The sequence below is a fragment of the Oncorhynchus clarkii genome, chromosome 18 (assembly GCF_045791955.1).
Source record: "Oncorhynchus clarkii lewisi isolate Uvic-CL-2024 chromosome 18, UVic_Ocla_1.0, whole genome shotgun sequence".
NCBI lineage: Eukaryota > Metazoa > Chordata > Actinopteri > Salmoniformes > Salmonidae > Oncorhynchus > Oncorhynchus clarkii.
In genome coordinates this window covers 45,044,194-45,065,305 of record NC_092164.1, presented here as the reverse complement: position 1 = coordinate 45,065,305, position 21,112 = coordinate 45,044,194, and the positions used below count along the sequence as shown (strand labels likewise).

Genomic DNA, 21,112 nt, shown 5'->3' with positions numbered 1-21,112 from the left:
GTTGTCTCTAGGTTAGGGGACATCGTGACAGTCCCAGTCATCAGCAGTAGAACCCTGGGTCTCCACTTCCACCCCAGGAGCGGTCTCCACCACCATGTACCTGTCATGTTCGACTACTTCCACCTGTCCGTCATCTCTGTCTCCATACACGCATCCTTGGTGGCCTTGCATCAACCACTCATCAGGTAACGCTGCGTGTGTGTCTTTGTGTGTGTACATGTCACACTGATGATCACTTCTTAGCTCTCACACCACGTATCTCCTCTCCTGTTAGAATGGGTTTAGTTTGGCAACCTGCTCTGAGAGTGCATCCACTGGCCTGCTACTTGAATAAGTTGTTTTTCAAACACTTGATGAATCCACTTGCCAAAATCTTAACCTGAATGTTCAGCCATTCTTTTCCCTGATTACACCAGAACTGAATTACATAATGACTAACTGCTCTTCTCTCTCTCGCTCTCTCCATAGCTTTGCCCATACAGGGAAGGGTTCCTGGCTGGGAAAGGGCTCCCCAGAGAACGGTACTGACCCGTCAGCCATGGGGGTGTCCATGGAGAACCTGATGTTTGGGGCTGGATACTGCAAGCCTGTCATCACAGAGGTACAGTCAAATCAAGTCAAACTGTATTGTAAGTGCATGAGTACAAGGTTTCTCAATAAACCTTACAGAGGACAGTAAATGGTCAACACCAACAAGCCTAGTCCTTGACTAGTAATACTCAAATGGCAACCTGAACATGGGAAAGTGGCCCACAGAGTTCACACTGAAGATGAGAGAGCCAAGAGACAGAAGAACTGAATCAAAGCTGTCTTTCTCTGTCGCTCCCTTCCTCCACTATTGTAAGGACAGGTCATCAGTCAGGTCCCTCTAGAAGTATTAGAGACAGTGAGGCTGGACACTGAGGCTGCGTCCCTATTAATGTCTCATTATCCCACGTGGCCAGAAACAGGCTCGCAGGACACTGAGGCTGCGTCCCTATTAATGTCTCATTAACCCACGTGGCCAGAGCAGGCTCGCAGGACACTAAGGCTGCGTCCCTATTAATGTCTCATTAACCCACGTGGCCAGACCAGGCTCGCAGGACACTGAGGCTGCGTCCCTATTAATGTCTCATTAACCCACGTGGCCAGACCAGGCTCGCAGGACACTGAGGGTGCGTCCCTATTAATGTCTCATTAACCCACGTGGCCAGACCAGGCTCGCAGGACACTGAGGCTGCGTCCCTATTAATGTCTCATTATCCCACGTGGCCAGAACAGGCTCGCAGGACACTGAGGCTGCGTCCCTATTAATGTCTCATTATCCCACGTGGCCAGAACAGGCTCGCAGGACACTGAGGCTGCGTCCCTATTAATGTCTCATTAACCCACGTGGCCAGACCAGGCTCGCAAGACACTGAGGCTGCGTCCCTATTAATGTCTCATTAACCCACGTGGCCAGACCAGGCTCGCAGGACACTGAGGCTGCGTCCCTATTAATGTCTCATTAACCCACGTGGCCAGACCAGGCTCGCAGGACACCGAGGCTGCATTTAAAGAACACCTTATTCCTTATATAGTGCTCTACTTTGGACCGGAACCCAAGACGCTGTTCAAAAGCAGTGCATTTTGGGGGTTCCTTTTCGGACGCAGCCCGAGGCTAGCAGGACACTGAGACCGGCTGAGCGACTGTGGCCTGGCGTCTGGAGGAGAAACGACAGCAGCTCTCAGTCACAGGAGGTTGGTGGCACCTTAATTGGGGAGGACGAGCTTGTGGTCGTGGCCGGAGTGGAATCAGTGGAATGGTATCAAACAGATCAAACACATGGTTTCCATGGTTTTCAGGTGTATGATAACATTCCATTTGCTCCGTTCCAGAACATTCCATTTGCTCCGTTCCAGCCACTGTTATGAGCCCCCCCAGCAGCCTTCTCTGCTCTCAGCAGTAAATATGGTGTCATAAGGCTTCTCATCTGCCTGTGGACTACAGGGCTAAGGATAATAGTAGCCATTAGGGATGGTTTCCACATGTTAAGGGCTCATTTAGTGGCCTGAGAGCTGTGGGAAGTCAGAGAAAGTGCTTCGCTGGATGCATCAACCACAGACACCACTCACGTCTCTCGCTTCTGGAGGTGTGTGTGTGTGTTTGAGGTGTGTGTGTGTTTGTATGAGGTCTGTGTAAAGTGTGTGTGTGAGGGTGTGTGTTTGAGGTGTGTGTGTGTTTGTATGAGGTCTGTGTAAAGTGTGTGTGTGAGGGTGTGTGTTTGAGGTGGGTGTGTGTTTGTTTGAGGTCTGTGTAAAGCGTGTGTTTGAGGTGTGTGTGTGTGTGTGTTTGTATGAGGTCTGTGTAAAGCGTGTGTTTGAGGTGTGTGTGTGTTTGTATGAGGTCTGTGTAAAGTGTGTGTGTGAGGGTGTGTGTTTGAGGTGTGTGTGTGTTTGTATGAGGTCTGTGTAAAGCGTGTGTTTGAGGTGTGTGTGTGTGTTTGTATGAGGTCTGTGTAAAGTGTGTGTTTGAGGTGTGTGTGTGTTTGTATGAGGTCTGTGTAAAGTGTGTGTGTGAGGGTGTGTGTTTGAGGTGTGTGTGTGTTTGTATGAGGTCTGTGTAAAGTGTGTGTGTGAGGGTGTGTGTTTGAGGTGTGTGAGTGTTTGTATGAGGTCTGTGTAAAGTGTGTGTGTGAGGGTGTGTGTTTGAGGTGTGTGTGTGTTTGTATGAGGTCTGTGTAAAGTGTGTGTGTGAGGGTGTGTGTTTGAGGTGTGTGTGTGTTTGTATGAGGTCTGTGTAAAGTGTGTGTGTGAGGGTGTGTGTTTGAGGTGTGTGAGTGTTTGTATGAGGTCTGTGTAAAGCGTGTGTTTGAGGTGTGTGTGTGTGTTTGTATGAGGTCTGTGTAAAGTGTGTGTTTGAGGTGTGTGTGTGTTTGTATGAGGTCTTTGTAAAGTGTGTGATTGAGGTGTGTGTTTGTATGAGGTCTGTGTAAAGTGTGTGAGTGATAACGGTATGGTTGTCCTCCTCCGGCAGAGCAGCTACTTTTCACTAGTCTTATCCGGCGTAGGTCGCTACTGTGATTGCAAAAGCTGTTGCTCACACCAACATGTGCCTCATACACACACCCTGATCCAGCCCTTTGGCCCTGTGGACAGATGTCACAGACTGAGCACTAAATCTTAATGAGAGCTAGGTTGTCCCCCTCATAGCCCCTCCTCTCGGTTTAGCCCCCTTGTTCATGGGTTACACACACACACACCGGGCTCGGCCCCCCTGTTCATGGGTTTTATACAGCGCCTCCAACAGGGAACTTTAATAAGCACTGCATTTAGCTGGGCGGGGGGCGGTGTTTGATCCCCTTAATGAGTACTCCTCCAACCGCCACGTAGCTTACCTGCAGGAGAAATGTGTACAGAGCACAGTGTGTGTGTGTGTGTGTGCATGCGTGTGTGTGAGTGCCATCCTTCTCTCCCTTTCTCCTCTCTTCAAACCCCTTATTTATGTAAGGCTTTCTACCTGGAGGGTATAAGCACATTTCAGCACTACCCTATTTATACTGCCACAGCTTTTCCACACTCTTTCTTCATTCATTATTAAGAGTGTTGTTATTGCACAATCTGGACACGTGTCGTTGGAAAATTGTGTTGATGTCAGCTGAATTATAGTGGTGCTGCCTCTTGTGGTGGGCAGAACATGGATGTGGACTTTCTTTACATCGTTCCCATTTCCTCATTGGTATAAAAATGTGTATCTCAGCAATATCAGAGGCAATAAAGATTTTCTGAGGGAGACACTCATCTTGGACCCTCGTGGGGTGGTTGAGAATGTCAGGTACCAATGCAAGAGCAAGAGGCAGGATACCTTCAGATACTGAAAGCACACGGTCTCAGGCCTTTTCGAGAGAGAGACCTGCCCTGATATTTTTACCAGCCTGTCTGCCTGACAAGCTGCTGGCTTGTCCCCTGTTCCTGTTGTATGTAGATGTAGAGTGAGCCATAGAAATATAATTACTAGAGCAGGAATTCCCATTCATGTCATTGTTTTGTAACTCTGAGTTCTATTTCTGTCGGAGCAGATGGACCCCCTGTAACTACGTATCCCACGGTGCACTGCAGCAGCCATCAGATCCAGCGTGTAACCTGTGTACTCAGCCTTGTGTTCCTGTAACAGACAGTCAGCTTTGCATGTGGCTGGTGCTGACAATTAGGACTTAAGAATACTGTAATACAGTATCCAAACAAGGTTACTTCGCATAAGAAATATACTGTATTTACACAAAGATTGCCTCGGCCCCTCTTGCTTGGTAAGCTACTCTGGCACCCCAAGCCCCCTGGTAGATATACACTACACAAGGCAGACTTCCTCTCTGGGTGGAACGCAATGACGATGTGGACAAAAGTTTGCTCCCAAAAATCTGATTCCACCCATGCACATGCTCAGATGTCGATCGATGGAGTGAAGTGCGTTGAGACTCTTAGACTTGTCAGTGAGGGGAAAACATAGTTTTGCTTTGTGGGGGAGGGGGATAATGACTGCGTTCATAGTGACAGAAATACCCCTGGAGGTGTTCCATGTTACAACCCCCATATCCCAGTGTGCCACTATAAAGGTCAAAGGAACTATGAAAGTAAACATACAGATGTTCCTTCCTGGTTGTGGAGGATCCAGAAGTGTTATCTGTTATTACAGAGCAGAGTAGAGCTATGATGATAGGGCACTGCACTTTACTGCCCCAAGGTAAATTATAGTGCACACACACATACACCACTATTACATGCCTTTAAAACTCACACACATACACCAATATTACATGCCTTTAAAACTCACACACATACACCACTATTACATGCCTTTAAAACTCACACACATACACCACTATTACATGCCTTTAAAACTCACACACATACACAGGCATTATCCAAACATACACCATCATTATATATCTTTAAAACAAAACTGCCAAAGCAGCCAGAACAGCCAGCCAGTCACAGGAAGATGGACCCTGTCCAGAAAACAGTGACAGAGGCCAGGCGCTGGCATCCCAAGGGGCTGGGGCCTGTGTGTGTTGGGACTGGTTCAGTGTCAGAGGTGAAAGTGCTGTGGGTTTGCGGTTAAAGAGCCACCTGCTGGTGAGAAATAGGAATTACTACTAATAAATACTTTCCTTTAAATGGTAGTACAGTAACATTGATGAACAGATTGGCTAAGCTTTCAATCCATTACCTTCCCAGTCTAATATATGTTGTATGAAACATCACCAGTGATTGTTACTGATGTCTGGGTAGTTGGTGGTTACTGGGTAGTGTGAGGTTAGTTAGTTCCTGTCCACAGGACATGTTAAAGGTCATACAACTACTGTAGGGTCATGTCTTCTATATCTTCCAGTACCACGTCCACATCAATGTTGTTTTACTACTGGGTACCAAGCTATGTTTAGGAGCTGCTTGAGTCCAAAACCTCATGTGGTGACTGAGACTTTACACATTGGTGTTAACTCACTAGACAAGGTCCTAAATAAAGTCCTGTTCCAGACCAAGATCAATGGCAAGGCTACACAGAGGGAGCTCATTGGTTCCTACTGGGGAGACCGTAGAGTCCCAGTATGTGGGCCTGGCCGTCATTAAAGCAGCTCGTTATCGTTTGACCTAGATGGAGTAACCAACATTTTTTCCCATGTCTCTTTTCTTCCCGGTCTCTTCCTCTGTCTCTCCGTCTCTCCGTCTCTCCTGTCTCCTATGTGTCTCTCCTCTCTCTTCCCCTGTCTCTCCCTCTCTCCTGTCTCCCATGTGTCTCTCCTCTCTCTTCCCCTGTCTCTCCGTCTCTCCTGTCTCCCATGTGTCTCTCCTCTCTCTTCCCCGTCTCTCCTGTCTCCCATGTGTCTCTCCTGTCTCCCATGTGTCTCTCCTCTCTCTTCCCCTGTCTCTCCATCTCTCCTGTCTCCCATGTGTCTCTCCTGTCTCCCATGTGTCTCTCCGTCTCTCCTGTCTCCCATGTGTCTCTCCTGTCTCCCATGTGTCTCTCCTGTCTCCCATGTGTCTCTCCTGTCTCCCATGTGTCTCTCCTGTCTCCCATTTGTCTCTCCTGTCTCCCATGTGTCTCTCCTGTCTCCCATGTGTCTCTCCTGTCTCCCATGTGTCTCTCCTGTCTCCCATGTGTCTCTCCTGTCTCCCATGTGTCTCTCCTGTCTCCCATTTGTCTCTCCTGTCTCCCATGTGTCTCTCCGCATCTCCTGTCTCCCATGTGTCTCTCCTGTCTCCCATGTGTCTCTCCTGTCTCCCATGTGTCTCTCCTGTCTCCCATGTGTCTCTCCTGTCTCCCATGTGTCTCTCCTGTCTCCCATGTGTCTCTCCCCTCTTCCATGTGTTTATTCTCTCTCTTCCCCTTTCTCTCCGTCTCTCCTGTCTCCCATGTGTCTCTCCGTCTCTCCTGTCTCCCATGTGTCTCTCCCCTCTTCCACGTGTTTATCCTCTCTCTTCTCCTCCTCTCCTTCTTCCCTCTTCCCTCCAGGGGAGTTTCTACGTCCCCAGTGAGAACTGTTTACAGAGAGCTCACACATGGCATGGTAGACTCTGTCGCCTCCTACTGGTGGTACACAGAGGCCTACGTTCCTACTACACCACGGTGATGAAGGAGATACCACAGCTGGACCAGGTGGACATAGGTGAGGCAACAACATGTTACAATAGCATTTCCTCATTATTTAGCTATGTCTATTGTGGCAATCAATCAAGTCAATCATTTATTGTTCAATTGTATTTTTTTTTAATATTTTTGTTTTTACAGTGGGTTTACTTCATACGGTGTAAGACTGAGTAGAGCCGGGCTTTGCTGTAATAATCTCTTTCTCTGGTCTTTCTCTCCACAGACGAGCTTCCTGTGGAAGAAACACTAAATCTGCTCAGAACAGAACTACAGGTAGGTGGGTGTACGAGACATACAGTACTGATTAAAACCAAGATCAGTATCCACATTTATATTAGTTATGTTCTCTTTCCTCTCTAACAATTCCATTATTAAAGTGTTTCACTTTATCAACATACAGGTAACTGCCAAAATAAAGGAGACACCAACACAATAGAGCATCTTAATAGGGCGCTGGATCGCCACAAGCCAGAACAGCTTCAATGCACCTCGGCATAGATTCTACAAGTGTCTGGAACTCTATTGGAGGGATGCCACACCATTCTTCAATGAGAAATGACCCAATTTGGTGTTTTGTAGATGGTGGTAGGAAACACTGTCACAGGCCCCACTCTAGAATCGCCAACACGTGTTCAATTGAGTTGAGATCTGGTGACTGAGACGGCCATGGCATATGATTTACATCGTTTTCATAATGATCAAACCATTCAGTGACCACTCGTGCCCTGTGGAGGGGGGCATTGTCATCCTATGAGGGCATAGCCACGCCAGCCAAAATAATGGCCTGCCAAGAATTTTTATACATGACCTTAAACATGATGGGATATTAATTGTTTAATGAACTCAGGAACCACATCTGTATGGAAGCACCTGTTTTGAATATACGTATCTATTTATTCAAGTGTTTCCATTATTTTGGCAGTTACCTGTACTTTTACTATATACAGTATCTAAGATACCATGAATTAATTGAGCATATAAAGAGATACTATCTGTATCCACTGTCTCCTCCATTAGAAGGCAGCAGAACATATCAGTAGAGACCTGACACAGCTCTGCTCTACCTAACCTGCCCTTTGACCTCTAACCAGCCTCTAACCCCTCTAACCAGCACCACACGCTGACCCTAACCCTCGTCTGTCTCCTCTCTCCTCTCTTTCTCTAGCTGCAGGAGGGACATGAGAAAGTAGCAGAACAGATCTGTAGAGACCTGACCCAACTCTGCTCCCAACTGTCGGCCCTGTGGACACGCTTCCTGGAGGCTGCCGTTCCCAACACACATATCCTGTCCCACCTGGCCCAGGAACACCACACACTCAGGGTGAGCCCTAACCCCTGACCTCCAACCCCTGACCTCCTCAGGAACATCACACATCACATACATTCTATCTAATCTATTTTAAAGCCGAGGTCTTGAACTCTCCAAAGCCCACTTTTCTGATTAGGTTTTGTGTGTCAGATTGCGTAAGAGTATTACTGCCAGGTAAAATACACCAACTTAGTCCCAATAGACCTCTATGCCTTGATTAGACATTATATCTGAGAATCCCGAATGTAATTTTCATCTAATCATTGGAATGATTCATATTAATGTAAACTGTCTCTCACAGTGTTAGTTGCAGATCTCCTGTCTGTCTGCCTGCCTGCCTGCCTGCCTGCCTGCCTGCCTGCCTGCCTGCCTGCCTGCCTGCCTGCCTGCCTGCCTGTCTGTCTGTCTGCCTGTCTGCCTGTCTGTCTGTGAATCATAATGAACACAGTATGTCTCCATGTTAGTTTACCCTCAGTGGTTAGTTTCATGCTTCCACCCACAGGATGGGTGTGATTTCAATAAACATTTATTCTGTAATTATCCTGATGTTTCTGACTCTCTGTCTCTGTCACGCTCTGACTTTATAAACAGAAGACAGGTTTAGTTCAGTGGGGATTATTTTTTTTCTGATAATGCATGGTATCAAAGTCAACATGGTATTACATTTGCAAAATGCCAGAAGTCATACATAATTGAACACTTTATTTAACATGAATTATTTAACATATTTATCGTTCATACATATAACTGCCAAAGTAAAGAACACACCGACAACTGGGTTGAGATCTGGGGCCTCATTTATAACCGTTCAGTAAATTTCACACTAAATATCTGTGCCATTTCTAAAAATGATTTGTAGTCTAAAAATATTTTGATTTATAAACTTGACATATGCCATACATAGCATGTTTCCCATTATAAATCAGACCTGTCGCAAAACTGTGCCCCGCATTCTGCAAGATTGATTGTATATGGAAGCAATTTAAAAGTAGGTAACAACCCACACTTCTATGCAAAGGATGAATTGTTGTTCAATATTTTGTTTATCAATAGAGTATTGTGTTTCTTTGTCCTGCCTTGGTATAGGCTCTGAGATTAAATAGGCTTATGATGTCACGCTCCTATCGCACAGCAAACCTGTAGCCTATGCATACTGTCAAAAATTTTACATGAATTACTGGTCTATTTACTGTGTTGGCAGAATGTACATTTTTTTTGTAGTAATTTTTACTGTATTTGGCAAAGGACTGTGACAGTTTCTGAAAGAGAGAACATTTGAATTCAACAATGTTTTGCAACAACTTTTCGCCCAAACTGAACATGCTGTCAATGCTACTAAAAACAAATTACAGTGGGCTACATACAGTAGTAGCATACAGTGCTACTATATTCAGACCGCTTGACTTTTTCCTTAATTTGTTACGTTACAGCTTTATTCTAAAATGTATTAAATCGTTTTTTCCCCGTCAATAATCTACACACAATACCCCATAATGACAAATCAAAAACACGTTTTTAGAAATGTTTGCAAACTCTAGAGCACTGTCAGAGTGACCATCGGGTTCTTGGTCACCTCCCTGACCAAGGGCCTTCTCCCCCAATTGCGGGCGGCCAGCTCTAGGAAGTGTCTTGGTGCTTCCAAACTTTTTCCATTTAAGAATAATGGAGGCCACTGTGTTCTTGGGGACTTTCAATGCTACATAATTTTTTTGGTACCCTTTGCCAGATCTGTGCCTCGACACAATCCTGTCTCTGAGCTCTACGGCCTATTCCTTCGACATCATGGCTTGGTTTCTGCTCTGACATGCACTGGCAACTGTGGGACCTTATATAAACAGGTGTGTGCCTTTCCAAATCATGTCCAAACAACTTAATATACAACAGGTCAATCAATTTGTAGAAACATCTGAAGGATGATCAATGGAAACAGGATGCTCCTGAGCACAATTTCGAGTCTCATAGCCAAGGGTCAGAATACTTATGTAAATAAGGTATTTATTTGTATTTTTTTTTACACATTTGCAAATATTTCTCAAAACCTTTTTTCGCTTTGTAATTATTAGGTATTGTGTGTAGATTGCTGAGGAACAAATAAATAATTGAATCCATTTTAGAATAAGGCTGTAACGTAACAAAATGTGGACAAAAGGAAGGGGTCTGAATACCTCCCGGAATGCACTGTACATACTTCATAGTAAAAGAGCAACTGTTTTGATGTTCACCCAATTAAAATTATCTGTAGGCTATAAACCGCACTGCTCATGGGATCACATACAGCCAAACTTGAAATGCATAGCCTATCTATTTAAATAGCCCCAGTTAAATTAGAGATGCGCATGGTAATGTGTCGTCTGGTACCATCAGTAATGTGAACCCATCACAGCTACGAAGGGTGAGGAATTTATGTCTAATTATTTACATTCCAACTAAAGGAAATAGGCTACATCGTGTTATTGTGATTATTTGATCAATAAGCCTGTCATCATATCCCCCACAAAATACCTGCTTGCAATACAATACTTCAACCACTATAAGATGTACGTACGCATGGTCTGAAGTTTGCGTGGAGGAAAGGAAATTGTCACGTTAATTTTTTTTAATAAACGCTAACTTTTGCTGGAAAACCGGCACAAGCACACTTTGGGATATATTTTCTAAGTACGCACGGTTTATAAATGAGGCCCCTTGTGACTGAGATACAGATATACACACACACACACACACACACACGTTAAACCTCCTATACTCCTTTGAGACCCCTCTTTCAGTCACTGAGATCTCTGCTAGCCAAAATAATGGGCAACTGGGCATTTTCTAAGTATGGAACGGATGGAACGTTAATTCTTAACTAACTCAGGAACCCCACCTGCGTAGAAGCACCTGCTTTCAAAATACATTGTCTCGCTCATTTACTCAAGTGTTTCCTTTATTTTGGCAGTTACCTATATTTGAACCATTTTTACACTATTAACTTTTACACCATTTTGAAGATCAAATCTTTGCCTTTCATGCATACAGTACTAACTCTGTAGGTTTCTCAGTGAGAAAATGAAGGTGGTTCTCGTTTGTATTTTGTGCTGGTGTCAGGTCAGGCGGTTTTCAGAGGCATACTTCTTCACAGAACACCCCAAAGAGACATCCCTGACATTCCAAGAGGACCTGTGAGTATTGGCATGATGTAGTTTTGTCACTCTGTTTTACACAAAATGTTATGTTAATTCTTCACCTGAGATTTCATTCTATGAATGGAGGAAATGTAAGTCCAATGTGTTCGAGTCGTTATGATAGATAGCAAATAGTAATCTCCTTCTTCATTCTCCTCTTAACATCGTCTTCTTCCTCTATCTTCTTTCTTCTGGTTAAAGGATCAACAGACACGGTCAGATAGCTGTGGAGGTGCGTAGCTCCAACTACCTGACCAGGATGCCACCGTTACCTGTAGAATGCCTGGACATTGACGGAGACTGGAACAGCCTGCCTATCATCTTCGAAGATAGATATGTAGAGTCTCCACGGACAGGTGAGTTGACTAAGTCCGGGATTTCATTCAACAGCGATGTATTTTCCTCTACATTCGCAGAGATCATGACTGCTGATGGCTCAACAAGAATTAACCTTTAAGTAGTGCATAAGTTGTTAATCTGTTTCAGTTTGAATCCTGGCCTGAGTCTGCTTTTATTTGTGCTAACAATACTCTTTGATCTGTTTCAGATTCCTACTTTTCAAGTAGTGTAGATAAGCATAATTCAAACATCTATTATTAGCGTAAGACCTAACATTTTTATCCATCTTTCCTTCTAGATTGGGGATCATATATACCAACACCTATGTCCACCAGTGAGCAGGCCATCCCCGACCCTCCTGTCACTGATTCCAACAATAGCCCTCCTCCCCTGGACCAGCTCACCAGCTCACCAGCAATACCAACCCAGGAACCTAAAGACAGTGAGGACTGCATGGACCTGTCTACACACAGGTCTCTCATAGGAGAGCAGAGCACCAGCATTATTACTGACAAGATAGGAGAGACATCAGAGCCAGACAAGGCAGACCCAGACCAGGGAGAACCAGACCAGGGAGAGCCAGTCCAGCCAGGGGATCCAGAGGAGCAGGCCAAGGCAGAGGAGAAATCAGAGGAGAGCCCTGGTTTAGGCCTGAGAATAATCAGAGTCAGGCCCACTGATGTGGATCCATTCAGAGGAGAGGCAGTGCTAATGATCTCCTCCAACCACAAACAGTGTACGGACACACAACATACCTCTAACCGTGAAGACACGACTTGGAAAGACTTGGAGAACCACCAGGACATCATCACACAGAGATACCAGAACATTATCAGTACAGGAATTGACTTGGATGTAGAAGAGAATGACATTGCTATGGACGACGACAGCAAGTATGTTCCTCTTAGCCGTCTAACCACTTACCCCCAGGCTCCACTCAAAGATCATCCCCTCACGCACCCTCTACCTACGGACCTGAGGAGAGAGCTGGCCCACCGAGGGGTGGTGGGGGTGGGGGGCCCCAAGATAATGAACCGCTCCCCCTCCGTCATCTCTGACTCAGGCATCGAGAGTGAGCCCAGCTCGATGGCCTGGCTCCTGGACGCTCACCGGACTGGAGGAGGGCGCCCTCTGGAGGAGATAATGGTACTGCAGCGCCTGGAGAGGAGACACCCAGCCCACCGCAGCTCCCTGGAGGGCCTGCAGACAGAGAGTGGAGCCAGCGGGGGCAGCCTGCCCGGCAGAGGGGGTGGCAGTATGGGTATCCAGGCCTCCCTCACCTCCATCTCGTCCCTTCCCTACGAGGACGACGAGGAACAGAGGTACCAGCAACAGCTCAGTAAACTGACCAAGTCTGTCTCAGCTCCTCAGATCTCCAGCCCTGAGGACACAGAAGAGGACCAGGGAGGAGCGGAGGCGGAGGTAGACACGGAGAGCGAGGGGACCAGCGGGTACCAGGACCAGGAGGTGGGATGCTCCTCCATCTCCACTGCTCCCACCCATGTAATGACTGGGGACTTGAATAGACACCAGGAGTCCTTATCCGGGGGAAACTACTCCTCTCTAGAGGACATCCAAGAGGGAGAGCTGCCTGAGGTTGGTCTGTTTGACTGGGTAGCTGCGCCCTCACCACCCCAGCATGTGACCAGAGCTCATATGGAGAGTTGTCATGTTCTTAAAGAAACTCTTAGATCTAATGAATCTGATTTGCCAGTGGCCCTGTCAGACACTCAGGACATGAAAGCAGTGTTAAGTGGTATTAGTCGAGTACCGGAAGTCTTGCTGTTCCAACAGTATGTTAAATGCCATGATGATGTGAAGGATCCAGCTGTAGTCAGTCAGATGGAGGATAAGAAACATCACAGAGGAGATAGCTGTGGTGTCCCAAACTCAGTGGACCCAGGTCCCTGTGAAGTAGACTTCGCCCCCTGTAGCTGTGAGACAAAACCCTGTGAACATGACAGCGGTGTGCTGGTGGATGATGTGGAGGATAATCCAGTCAGGAATGACTGTCAGAGTCTCCATCAGATTGGGTTGAATGACCTTGTTGACCAGGACCTACTGGATCATCATCATACTCCCTGCCAGAGCCTCCATCGGGTCGGGCTGCGTGACATAGTGGTGGTCTCACAGAGGAAGAGCCTCCATGACCCCAGGCCGATCCCCTCTATCCCCAACCACACAGAGAGACCCATCCACCTCATAGGCCTTACTGTCAATGATAGGGCCAGGTCTGATGACCTCATAGGGCTCCCGGCCAACGAGCGAGAGCAGCTGGATCTCAACGGTCAGACCAAGCCGGCTAAGATTCCCAGTAGCTCGGAGTCAGGGTCAGGCTCGGGGTCAACCACAGGGTCAGGCCTGTCCTTTATGAACAGGAAGGTGGTGGAGGTGGTGAATATGTCTGTGTCCTGTGCTCCGACCTGTCTTCCCTTCTCCTCCGTCCTCCGGGACTCACCGTCCATTAGCGGCATCTCCACTCGACAAGCCGCATCCCCCATTACCCATCAGCCCCTGGGGTCCTTCGGCATCATCTCCTCATCCTCGTCCAACTCCCTGGGGCCAGACGATGACACAAACGAGAGGATGCTGCAGTGAGTTGTTTTTTCTTTCTAGTTTTTGAATGAGACGGAAGTCAGATGTTTGCTCTTTGACCTCTTTGATGATGAGTTCTTGTGAGTGTGTGATTTCCCATAATGATGCTGTTGTTATTTCCAACAATGATTCCACCTCTGACCATCACTTGTCCCCTCTGCCCACACTGTTTTCCAGTTTCTACAGGTCCAAAGAGGATCTGGTGAAAGACCTGGTGTTCCAGGCAACCCTGTACAGTGACCTCCCTCACCTGGCCTCCGACCTGCCCTATTTCCCCCCTGAGGAGGAGGATGAGGAGTTTGAGGATGGCATACACCTGGTTGTCTGTGTCCACGGCCTTGATGGTGAGACAATCAATCAATCAATCAAGCAATCAATTAAATCAACCATATCAACCAATCACCTGATCCACCTGATTGTATATGTCCATGGCCTGGATGGTAAAACAGCATACAATGTTGTCCAATGCTAGGACAATGCAACTTTACTCAAAACAACTGAACAGTCCAGAATATCATTTGGGCCCCCCCTCTATGCTTACATACAGATCAGGGGCCAGCAGTTTGAAGGTGCATTGTTTTATTGTGTCCTCCTAGGGAACAGTGCAGACCTTCGCCTGGTGAAGACCTTCATAGAGCTGGGTTTACCAGGGTCCAGGCTGGACTTCCTCATGTCTGAGAGGAACCAGGTAAAATACAGAATATTCTGTCTGCACATTAATACAATAAACATAGATTTTTGTAAATCGATAATCCTGTGAACATGCTTTAAATTTTAGCTACTTATACCAGAGCACCCTTGTTAAAGAGGTATTTGAATCTCTATAGGATTTCCTGGTTAAATAAATGTACAAATATGTTGGTTGTTTTCCTCTCACTTGGCTGCAGACTGACACGTTTGCAGATTTTGACACCATGACGGACAGGCTAATAGACGAGATCATCCAGCACATTCAGCTGTACAACCTCACCGTCGGACGGATAAGGTCAGTATCCTAACCACTACACAACATTAAGGTCAAGTCTCCTAACCACCACACAACCTTAAGGTCAGTTCTAACTATGACACATTTATTTTGTGAGATAGTAAAATAGAACTTCTACAATCAAGACAGGATAACCATATTGCTTCAGAAGATAATAAACAACGTTTCTTGTTGTACATTTTTTCTCAACTTGTTTTTTTATTACTTTCGAGCACTTCAAGCTATATTACAGAGTAGCCAGCTAACTGCCAGCTAACTGCCAGCTAACTGCCAGTGGCAAGTGGCCTAGTGGTTAGAGTGTTGGACCAGTAACCGAAAGGTTGCTGGATCGAATTCCTGAGCTGAATAGGTCAAAATCTGTCGTTCTGCCCCTGAGCAAGGCAGTTAACCCACTGTTCCCGGGGTGCTGTGGATGTCTGTTATGGCAGCCCCCTGCACCTCTCTGATCCAGAGGGGTTTAGTTGAATGCATTCAGTTGTACAACAATGTATCCCTTTATAGCCATGGATTGTGCATCTTCTGTTGTTTAGCTAAGTACTAGCTGGTTGATGCTTTCCTTTTGTAACAAGGGCAGATGAAAGCAACATCCACCTCCACAAATTCTGTTTGCATTAATAACCATACTGAATGAAGCTGTTTAGGGACCTCACGGGCACCCTTAACTTATTCACCGAATTTCATGGGGGAATTCACATTAAAATGTTTTGTGCAACTGACTTAAAGTTAAGGAAACTAAGGAAAGAGATGAGGGGGAAATTAACTTAAGGTGTTTTATACAACTGGGCCATTTGCCTTAACTACCACACAACAATTAATGCAGTTCCAACTACCACACAACAATAAGGTCTGTGTCCTAACCCTCACACAACATTAAGGTAATTTCTAACTACCACACAACATGAATGTCAGTATTCTAACTACCACATAACATAAAGACACAGGTACAGTAATAGGAGGCAATGGAGAAACAAAACAGCCCAATAGCCACTAGATGGCAGGATATGAATACATTATGATATTCACTGGGGATTGCATCCTCCTCACGTCCTCTCTCCTCGTCACCTTCTTAAAACCCATTGTATGAGAAAGGCAGAGGTTCCTACTCCTCCAATTAGTTTTGAGAAGGAGACGAGGAGAAAGGACACTGGGAGTATGCGTCCTCTCTCCTCCGTCTTCTCTCGCCTCCTTTTGAAATAGGTCAAAGGAGAGTCTGCGAGGAAAGTGAACGTGGATGAAATGAGACGGCCGTCATTAGGCAAATGATGTTTACAGGGGTGGATCCCCAAATAAATGTGTAAAGTGATCAAAACAAATGAAGTTAGTTGTGCAAGACATGTTATAGATGAAAAAATGAGTTGTTTTTAAACATGTGCATGTTTCTTTGTCCTCTGACATGAAAGCTGATTCAAAGGGGTTGTGGCAGATTTAAAAGCTCTTCCACCTTAGGATACACATGAGTATCCTCGATGAAAGGTGGCTATCGAGAAGTGGAGGACACTTTCGTTTGCCTACTAATGAATTGACACACTCCTCGACCACTTATCGGTTTCCGGGGCACGGAGGAGAGGACAGAGGACGGACTTTTGCCCAAATGAGAAAACCCCCTTATCTCAGTTCAATCCTCAACCCTATCAAACTGATTGCCAGTTAGAGCAGAGGAGGCTGGTGGGAGGAGCAATAGGAGTATGGGCTCATTGTAATGGCTGCAATGGAAGAAATGGAACGGGGTCAACCGGTTTCCATGTGTTTAATGTATTTCATATCGTTCCATCTCTTCCATTCCAGCCATTACAATGAGCCCGTCCTCCTATAGCTCCTCCCACCAGCCCCATCTGAGTTAGAGAAGGTTTTAATAACCCAGTAATGAAGGATATTCCCATGCACTTTCAACCACTTAGCATTGTCTTTGATGTGAAGAACTGAAACATATTTCTCTCCGCAGCAGAACACTAATGGATCCAAATCAAGTACAGTGATTCATCATGTACAATAATTGCCCTAAATATGCCAATTTTCCTATCTGAGTTTCTGTGTGTGCTATTTAAGTGTGCATTCTTTTCAACATTGTTTATACTCTGGAGAAATGTGACTAAAGACATGGAGTGCCACAGTAGCAGCTGTCTCTCTCCTCATCGCCTCTACTATATTTAGTGTTCGAGGAAACAGATGAGGTGGTTTGTAGCTGGTGTTAAGGGATGCTGCCCAGTACTGTCGGTACTGATGACGGTGATACTACTGTAATTAGCAAATGAGAACTTAACATCTAAGGAAATCTAACGCCCCATGGACTACTGGGGTAAAGCAGCTAATTACTATCTTAGCCATTAAGACGTCAAGACGTCACCTTGCTTTGGAGGACGCTTATTTGGACATTAATCATCTCTATGGAGTTAAAAACATAAAGATCTATTTTCTTGACAAAACTCAAGGGGCTAGATTGGGATGAGCTACCCTCGTCCTGAACACTTTATACTGATAGAGTAAATACCAGGGGGCCAAGGAATTGGAGGCACTTCTTGCTGTGCATAGTTTCTATTCTATAATAAGAAACTGTGCAGTCAGTCTTGGCAGTCTTTTCATTTGATCATTCTTTAGGTCTAACGAGACCTGGGCAGCAGCAGAGTAATGTATTGATCTGTTCTGTTTGTCTGTTTTGTTTCTGTTCTGTTTGTCGGTTCTGTTTGTCTCCTTTTTCCGACCCTCAGTTTCATCGGTCACTCTTTGGGGAACGTGATTATCCGGTCGGTGCTGACAAGGCCTCGGTTCCGCTGCTACCTGGTCAAGCTGCACACCTTCCTGTCTCTGTCCGGACCACACCTGGGAACGCTGTACAACAACAGCACGCTGGTCAGCACAGGTGAGGTAGGGAGGGAGGTCGGGTCAGCATACTTACCTACTTACTTAGGCCTTTGTAATCCTTGCAAAACATAGGGCATCGTTGACTTAGCATGGAGAATAGAAACTGTTTCTGATTCTGGTTTTGTCTCCTCAGCAGCTTCCTACCAGTCTGTATTAATTGTACTGTATTTAGCTCTGCCCTGAGATCATCCCAGGGTTGTCTTCAATGGGGGATGTGTGTGTCTTTTATTCAGATGGTTGAATCAGGTCTCTGGTTGTCTGTGGTTGTTTTAGATCTCTAGGTGATGTCTGTGGTTGTTACAGGTCTGTGGCTGACGTCTGTGGTTGTTTTAGGTCTTTGGCTGATGCAGAAGCTGAAGAAATCTGGATCGTTGCTGCAGCTCACCTGCAGAGATCACACCGATCCTCGGAAAACCTTCCTCTATCTTCTCAGTCAGAAACCAGGTAGGTACTGCTATAATGTAGGAGGAACTACACTGTAAGAGCACAATGAGCTCAAATATTCATTAAAATGTTGTTCATCTTGTCTTTTTTTTTTCTCTTTTCCTTTCCATATGTCATTTGGCTAACACACAGACTCCACTAGCTAGCTAGCTCTGTTCTGGGAAGCACCCCCACTGTGTGAGATGAACAAAGCATCCGTTTGTCAAAGACTCCAAGTACATAAGCCAGAAAAACACTTTTTTTCTTCGAGCTGTGCCGGGCTGACAAAATGATCCAAACCCTGTCATTTGAAACCCAGTAGTGCACTCTTTTAAGAGCACAGTGACAGGAGACACGAGAAATAACACAGCTTCATCAGTCGAGGGCTGTCAAACAATGATGATGGCACCAAGTAATATAGAAATGTAACCCACAAACACTTTCTGTCTCTCTATTTCTGTCTCTCTGTCTACACCCTCTGTTTGTCTGGTTTCTCAGGGCTCCAGTTCTTCAAGAATGTGGTGTTGGTGGCATCGCCTCAGGACCGATATGTTCCCTTCCACTCTGCAAGGATAGAGATGTGCAGGACTGCACTCAAAGACAGGACCACAGGTTAGCACCACTCACTGCAGCTCCAATGTTCCTATTAAAAAGACCAGATGCCTGCATTCTCCACCAAATACATCTAAGAATCATGGTTTGCATGGTAAACAATCGTCATCACGTACTGTACCTTTGTCTCTGTTGACATGCGTGTTTCTGTCTCCATATTCAAGGTCCAGTGTACACAGAGATGATCAACAACCTACTCCAGCCGTTGGTGGGGGCTAAGGACTGTTGTCTGATTCGCCAGAATGTGTTCCACGCCCTGCCCAACACCGCCAACACTCTGATTGGCCGAGCCGCTCACATCGCTGTGCTCGACTCTGAACTCTTCTTGGAGAAGTTCTTCCTGGTCGCAGGGCTCAACTACTTCAAATAGAACTTAAAACTACTTCAAATAGTACTTCAAACTACTTTAAAGGGATACGTCAGGATTTTCGACAATGAAGCCCTTTAGCTATTTCCCCAGAGTTAGATGAATTTGTGGATTCCATTTTTAGGTCTCTGTGTGCAGTTTGAAGGAAGTTGCTAACTAGCAGGAGCGCAATTGCAAACTAGCGTTAGGGCAATGACTGGAAGTATATGGAAACTGCTAGCCTGCTAGTTGATACAGCAGACTTAGCATTGGCTCGCGAAACTACCTCTGACTTCCTTCATACTGGATGCATTGACATAAAAATGGTATCCACTAGTTCATCTGACTCTGGGGAAGTAAATAAAATGCTTAATTGACAAAATCCTGAAGTATCCCTTTAAATAGAGGCTCAAATATTTAAAAAAGTAGAACCACTACTTCAAATTGAGCTGTAGCTATAGAGAAACTGGCTCAGAGAGGCTCTAGGTGTATATGAAGACCTCTTTGTTGTGGTTAACAGGATAGGAGGATTTGGTGAGAGAAAGGGGGTTGCACCATGACTATGTACAGTGTATATTTAAAGTATGTATACCTATGTTACCCCTGTTGTCAAAGAGGTGGTCATAAGCTCTATACATCCCATCCATATTAACAGCCGTATGTCAAGTGAAACAACTGACGTGGCGCACCGTGTGGCTCATACTGGTGTTGTATAGGCCTTATGAACACCTTCATCCCTTACCCCTTCATCCCAAAGTGTAGTCAGTATAATGTACAACTAATGTTCATCCCAAAGCGCTACCAAATCAAGAACATTTCATTTTGGTATTGTATCCTGACCTGAAGTGGCTAGTCTGAATGAATCACTGGACGAAGGATCTACGAATCACTGGACGAAGGAGCATTTGTTTAAAAAACGAAGGAGATAGTTGTTTGGAATTTAACTCTGTAATTGTAATTGTTATAATACACGTATCAAACTCCACATAGAACTGTGGTGATGTTATATTGTACAAACGTTTCTTTTTACGAAAATTATTTATATATCATTTTAAATTATGTATTTTAAATTATACCATATCCATACGTTTGTCAGACTATGACCATTGTGTTGTGGATTTTATATCATACAATTTCAACACATAACATGAAGGCCAAATCAAGAGGTGAACCTTCTATACATACAATGCCAGAAAAAGGTGGTCTATATATTTCTTGTATACGTTTATATACAGTATATTACATATCTAAAAAAGTGTATGTTTGTTGAAAGCATTTATGTGTGTCCATCAAACTGCTGAGTTGAGTTGAAGGCTTATCAACCTTGTAATGCCTTTGTGTTCTTTAAAATAAGGTATATCCCAACGTCCTTCATAAGCTACTATGTACCTTCTACCGACTGTAGTGATCCTATTGAGATATGAGTATTACTACTACTACTACTAAGATATGAGTATTTCTATACTGATATGAGTATTACTATAATGAGATATGAGTATTACTATACTGAGATATGAGTATTACTATACTGAGATATGTATATTACTATACTGAGATATGAGTATTACTGCGACTGAGTCCATTGTGTAATTTATCTTGGTTGATTAATATTTTAAATATATTTGAAATACAGAATCATGAAGTATGAATCACTATGGCTCCTATCCCTTGGAAATGACCTATAGATCTCTCTGTGATTTCTCATACTGTACGTGCGCTGCTTTTAGAGTTAGATTTTGTATGCATTGAACCTTTAATGTCGCTACCTTGTCTGTGCCAGGAACAGTATAATAAGGAGGGTGTCACCCTGCATCCCAGAACAGTCTCTACTATGGGCACTTACTAGTAGGTACTATGCTTCTGTCCATCGAGATTT

At 45.0% G+C, this 21,112-nt stretch overlaps 1 protein-coding gene across 1 annotated transcript in view; it reads left to right on the top strand.

The window, feature by feature from the left end:
* LOC139372663 (protein FAM135B-like) overlaps nt 1-19,523 on the top strand; it is a 34,418-nt gene extending 14,895 nt beyond the window's left edge. Inside the window, exons 5-19 of the mRNA XM_071112444.1 lie at nt 12-185; nt 469-601; nt 6,470-6,623; nt 6,828-6,877; nt 7,770-7,925; nt 11,001-11,074; nt 11,279-11,433; nt 11,715-14,010; nt 14,189-14,355; nt 14,608-14,699; nt 14,899-14,996; nt 17,702-17,853; nt 18,189-18,299; nt 18,777-18,890; nt 19,055-19,523. Coding sequence (XP_070968545.1) covers nt 12-185; nt 469-601; nt 6,470-6,623; nt 6,828-6,877; nt 7,770-7,925; nt 11,001-11,074; nt 11,279-11,433; nt 11,715-14,010; nt 14,189-14,355; nt 14,608-14,699; nt 14,899-14,996; nt 17,702-17,853; nt 18,189-18,299; nt 18,777-18,890; nt 19,055-19,260 — 4,132 coding nt within the window. The 3' untranslated portion in view covers nt 19,261-19,523. The remainder of the gene's footprint in view (nt 1-11; nt 186-468; nt 602-6,469; nt 6,624-6,827; nt 6,878-7,769; nt 7,926-11,000; nt 11,075-11,278; nt 11,434-11,714; nt 14,011-14,188; nt 14,356-14,607; nt 14,700-14,898; nt 14,997-17,701; nt 17,854-18,188; nt 18,300-18,776; nt 18,891-19,054) is intronic.
* The last annotated feature ends 1,589 nt before the right edge of the window (nt 19,524-21,112 follow it).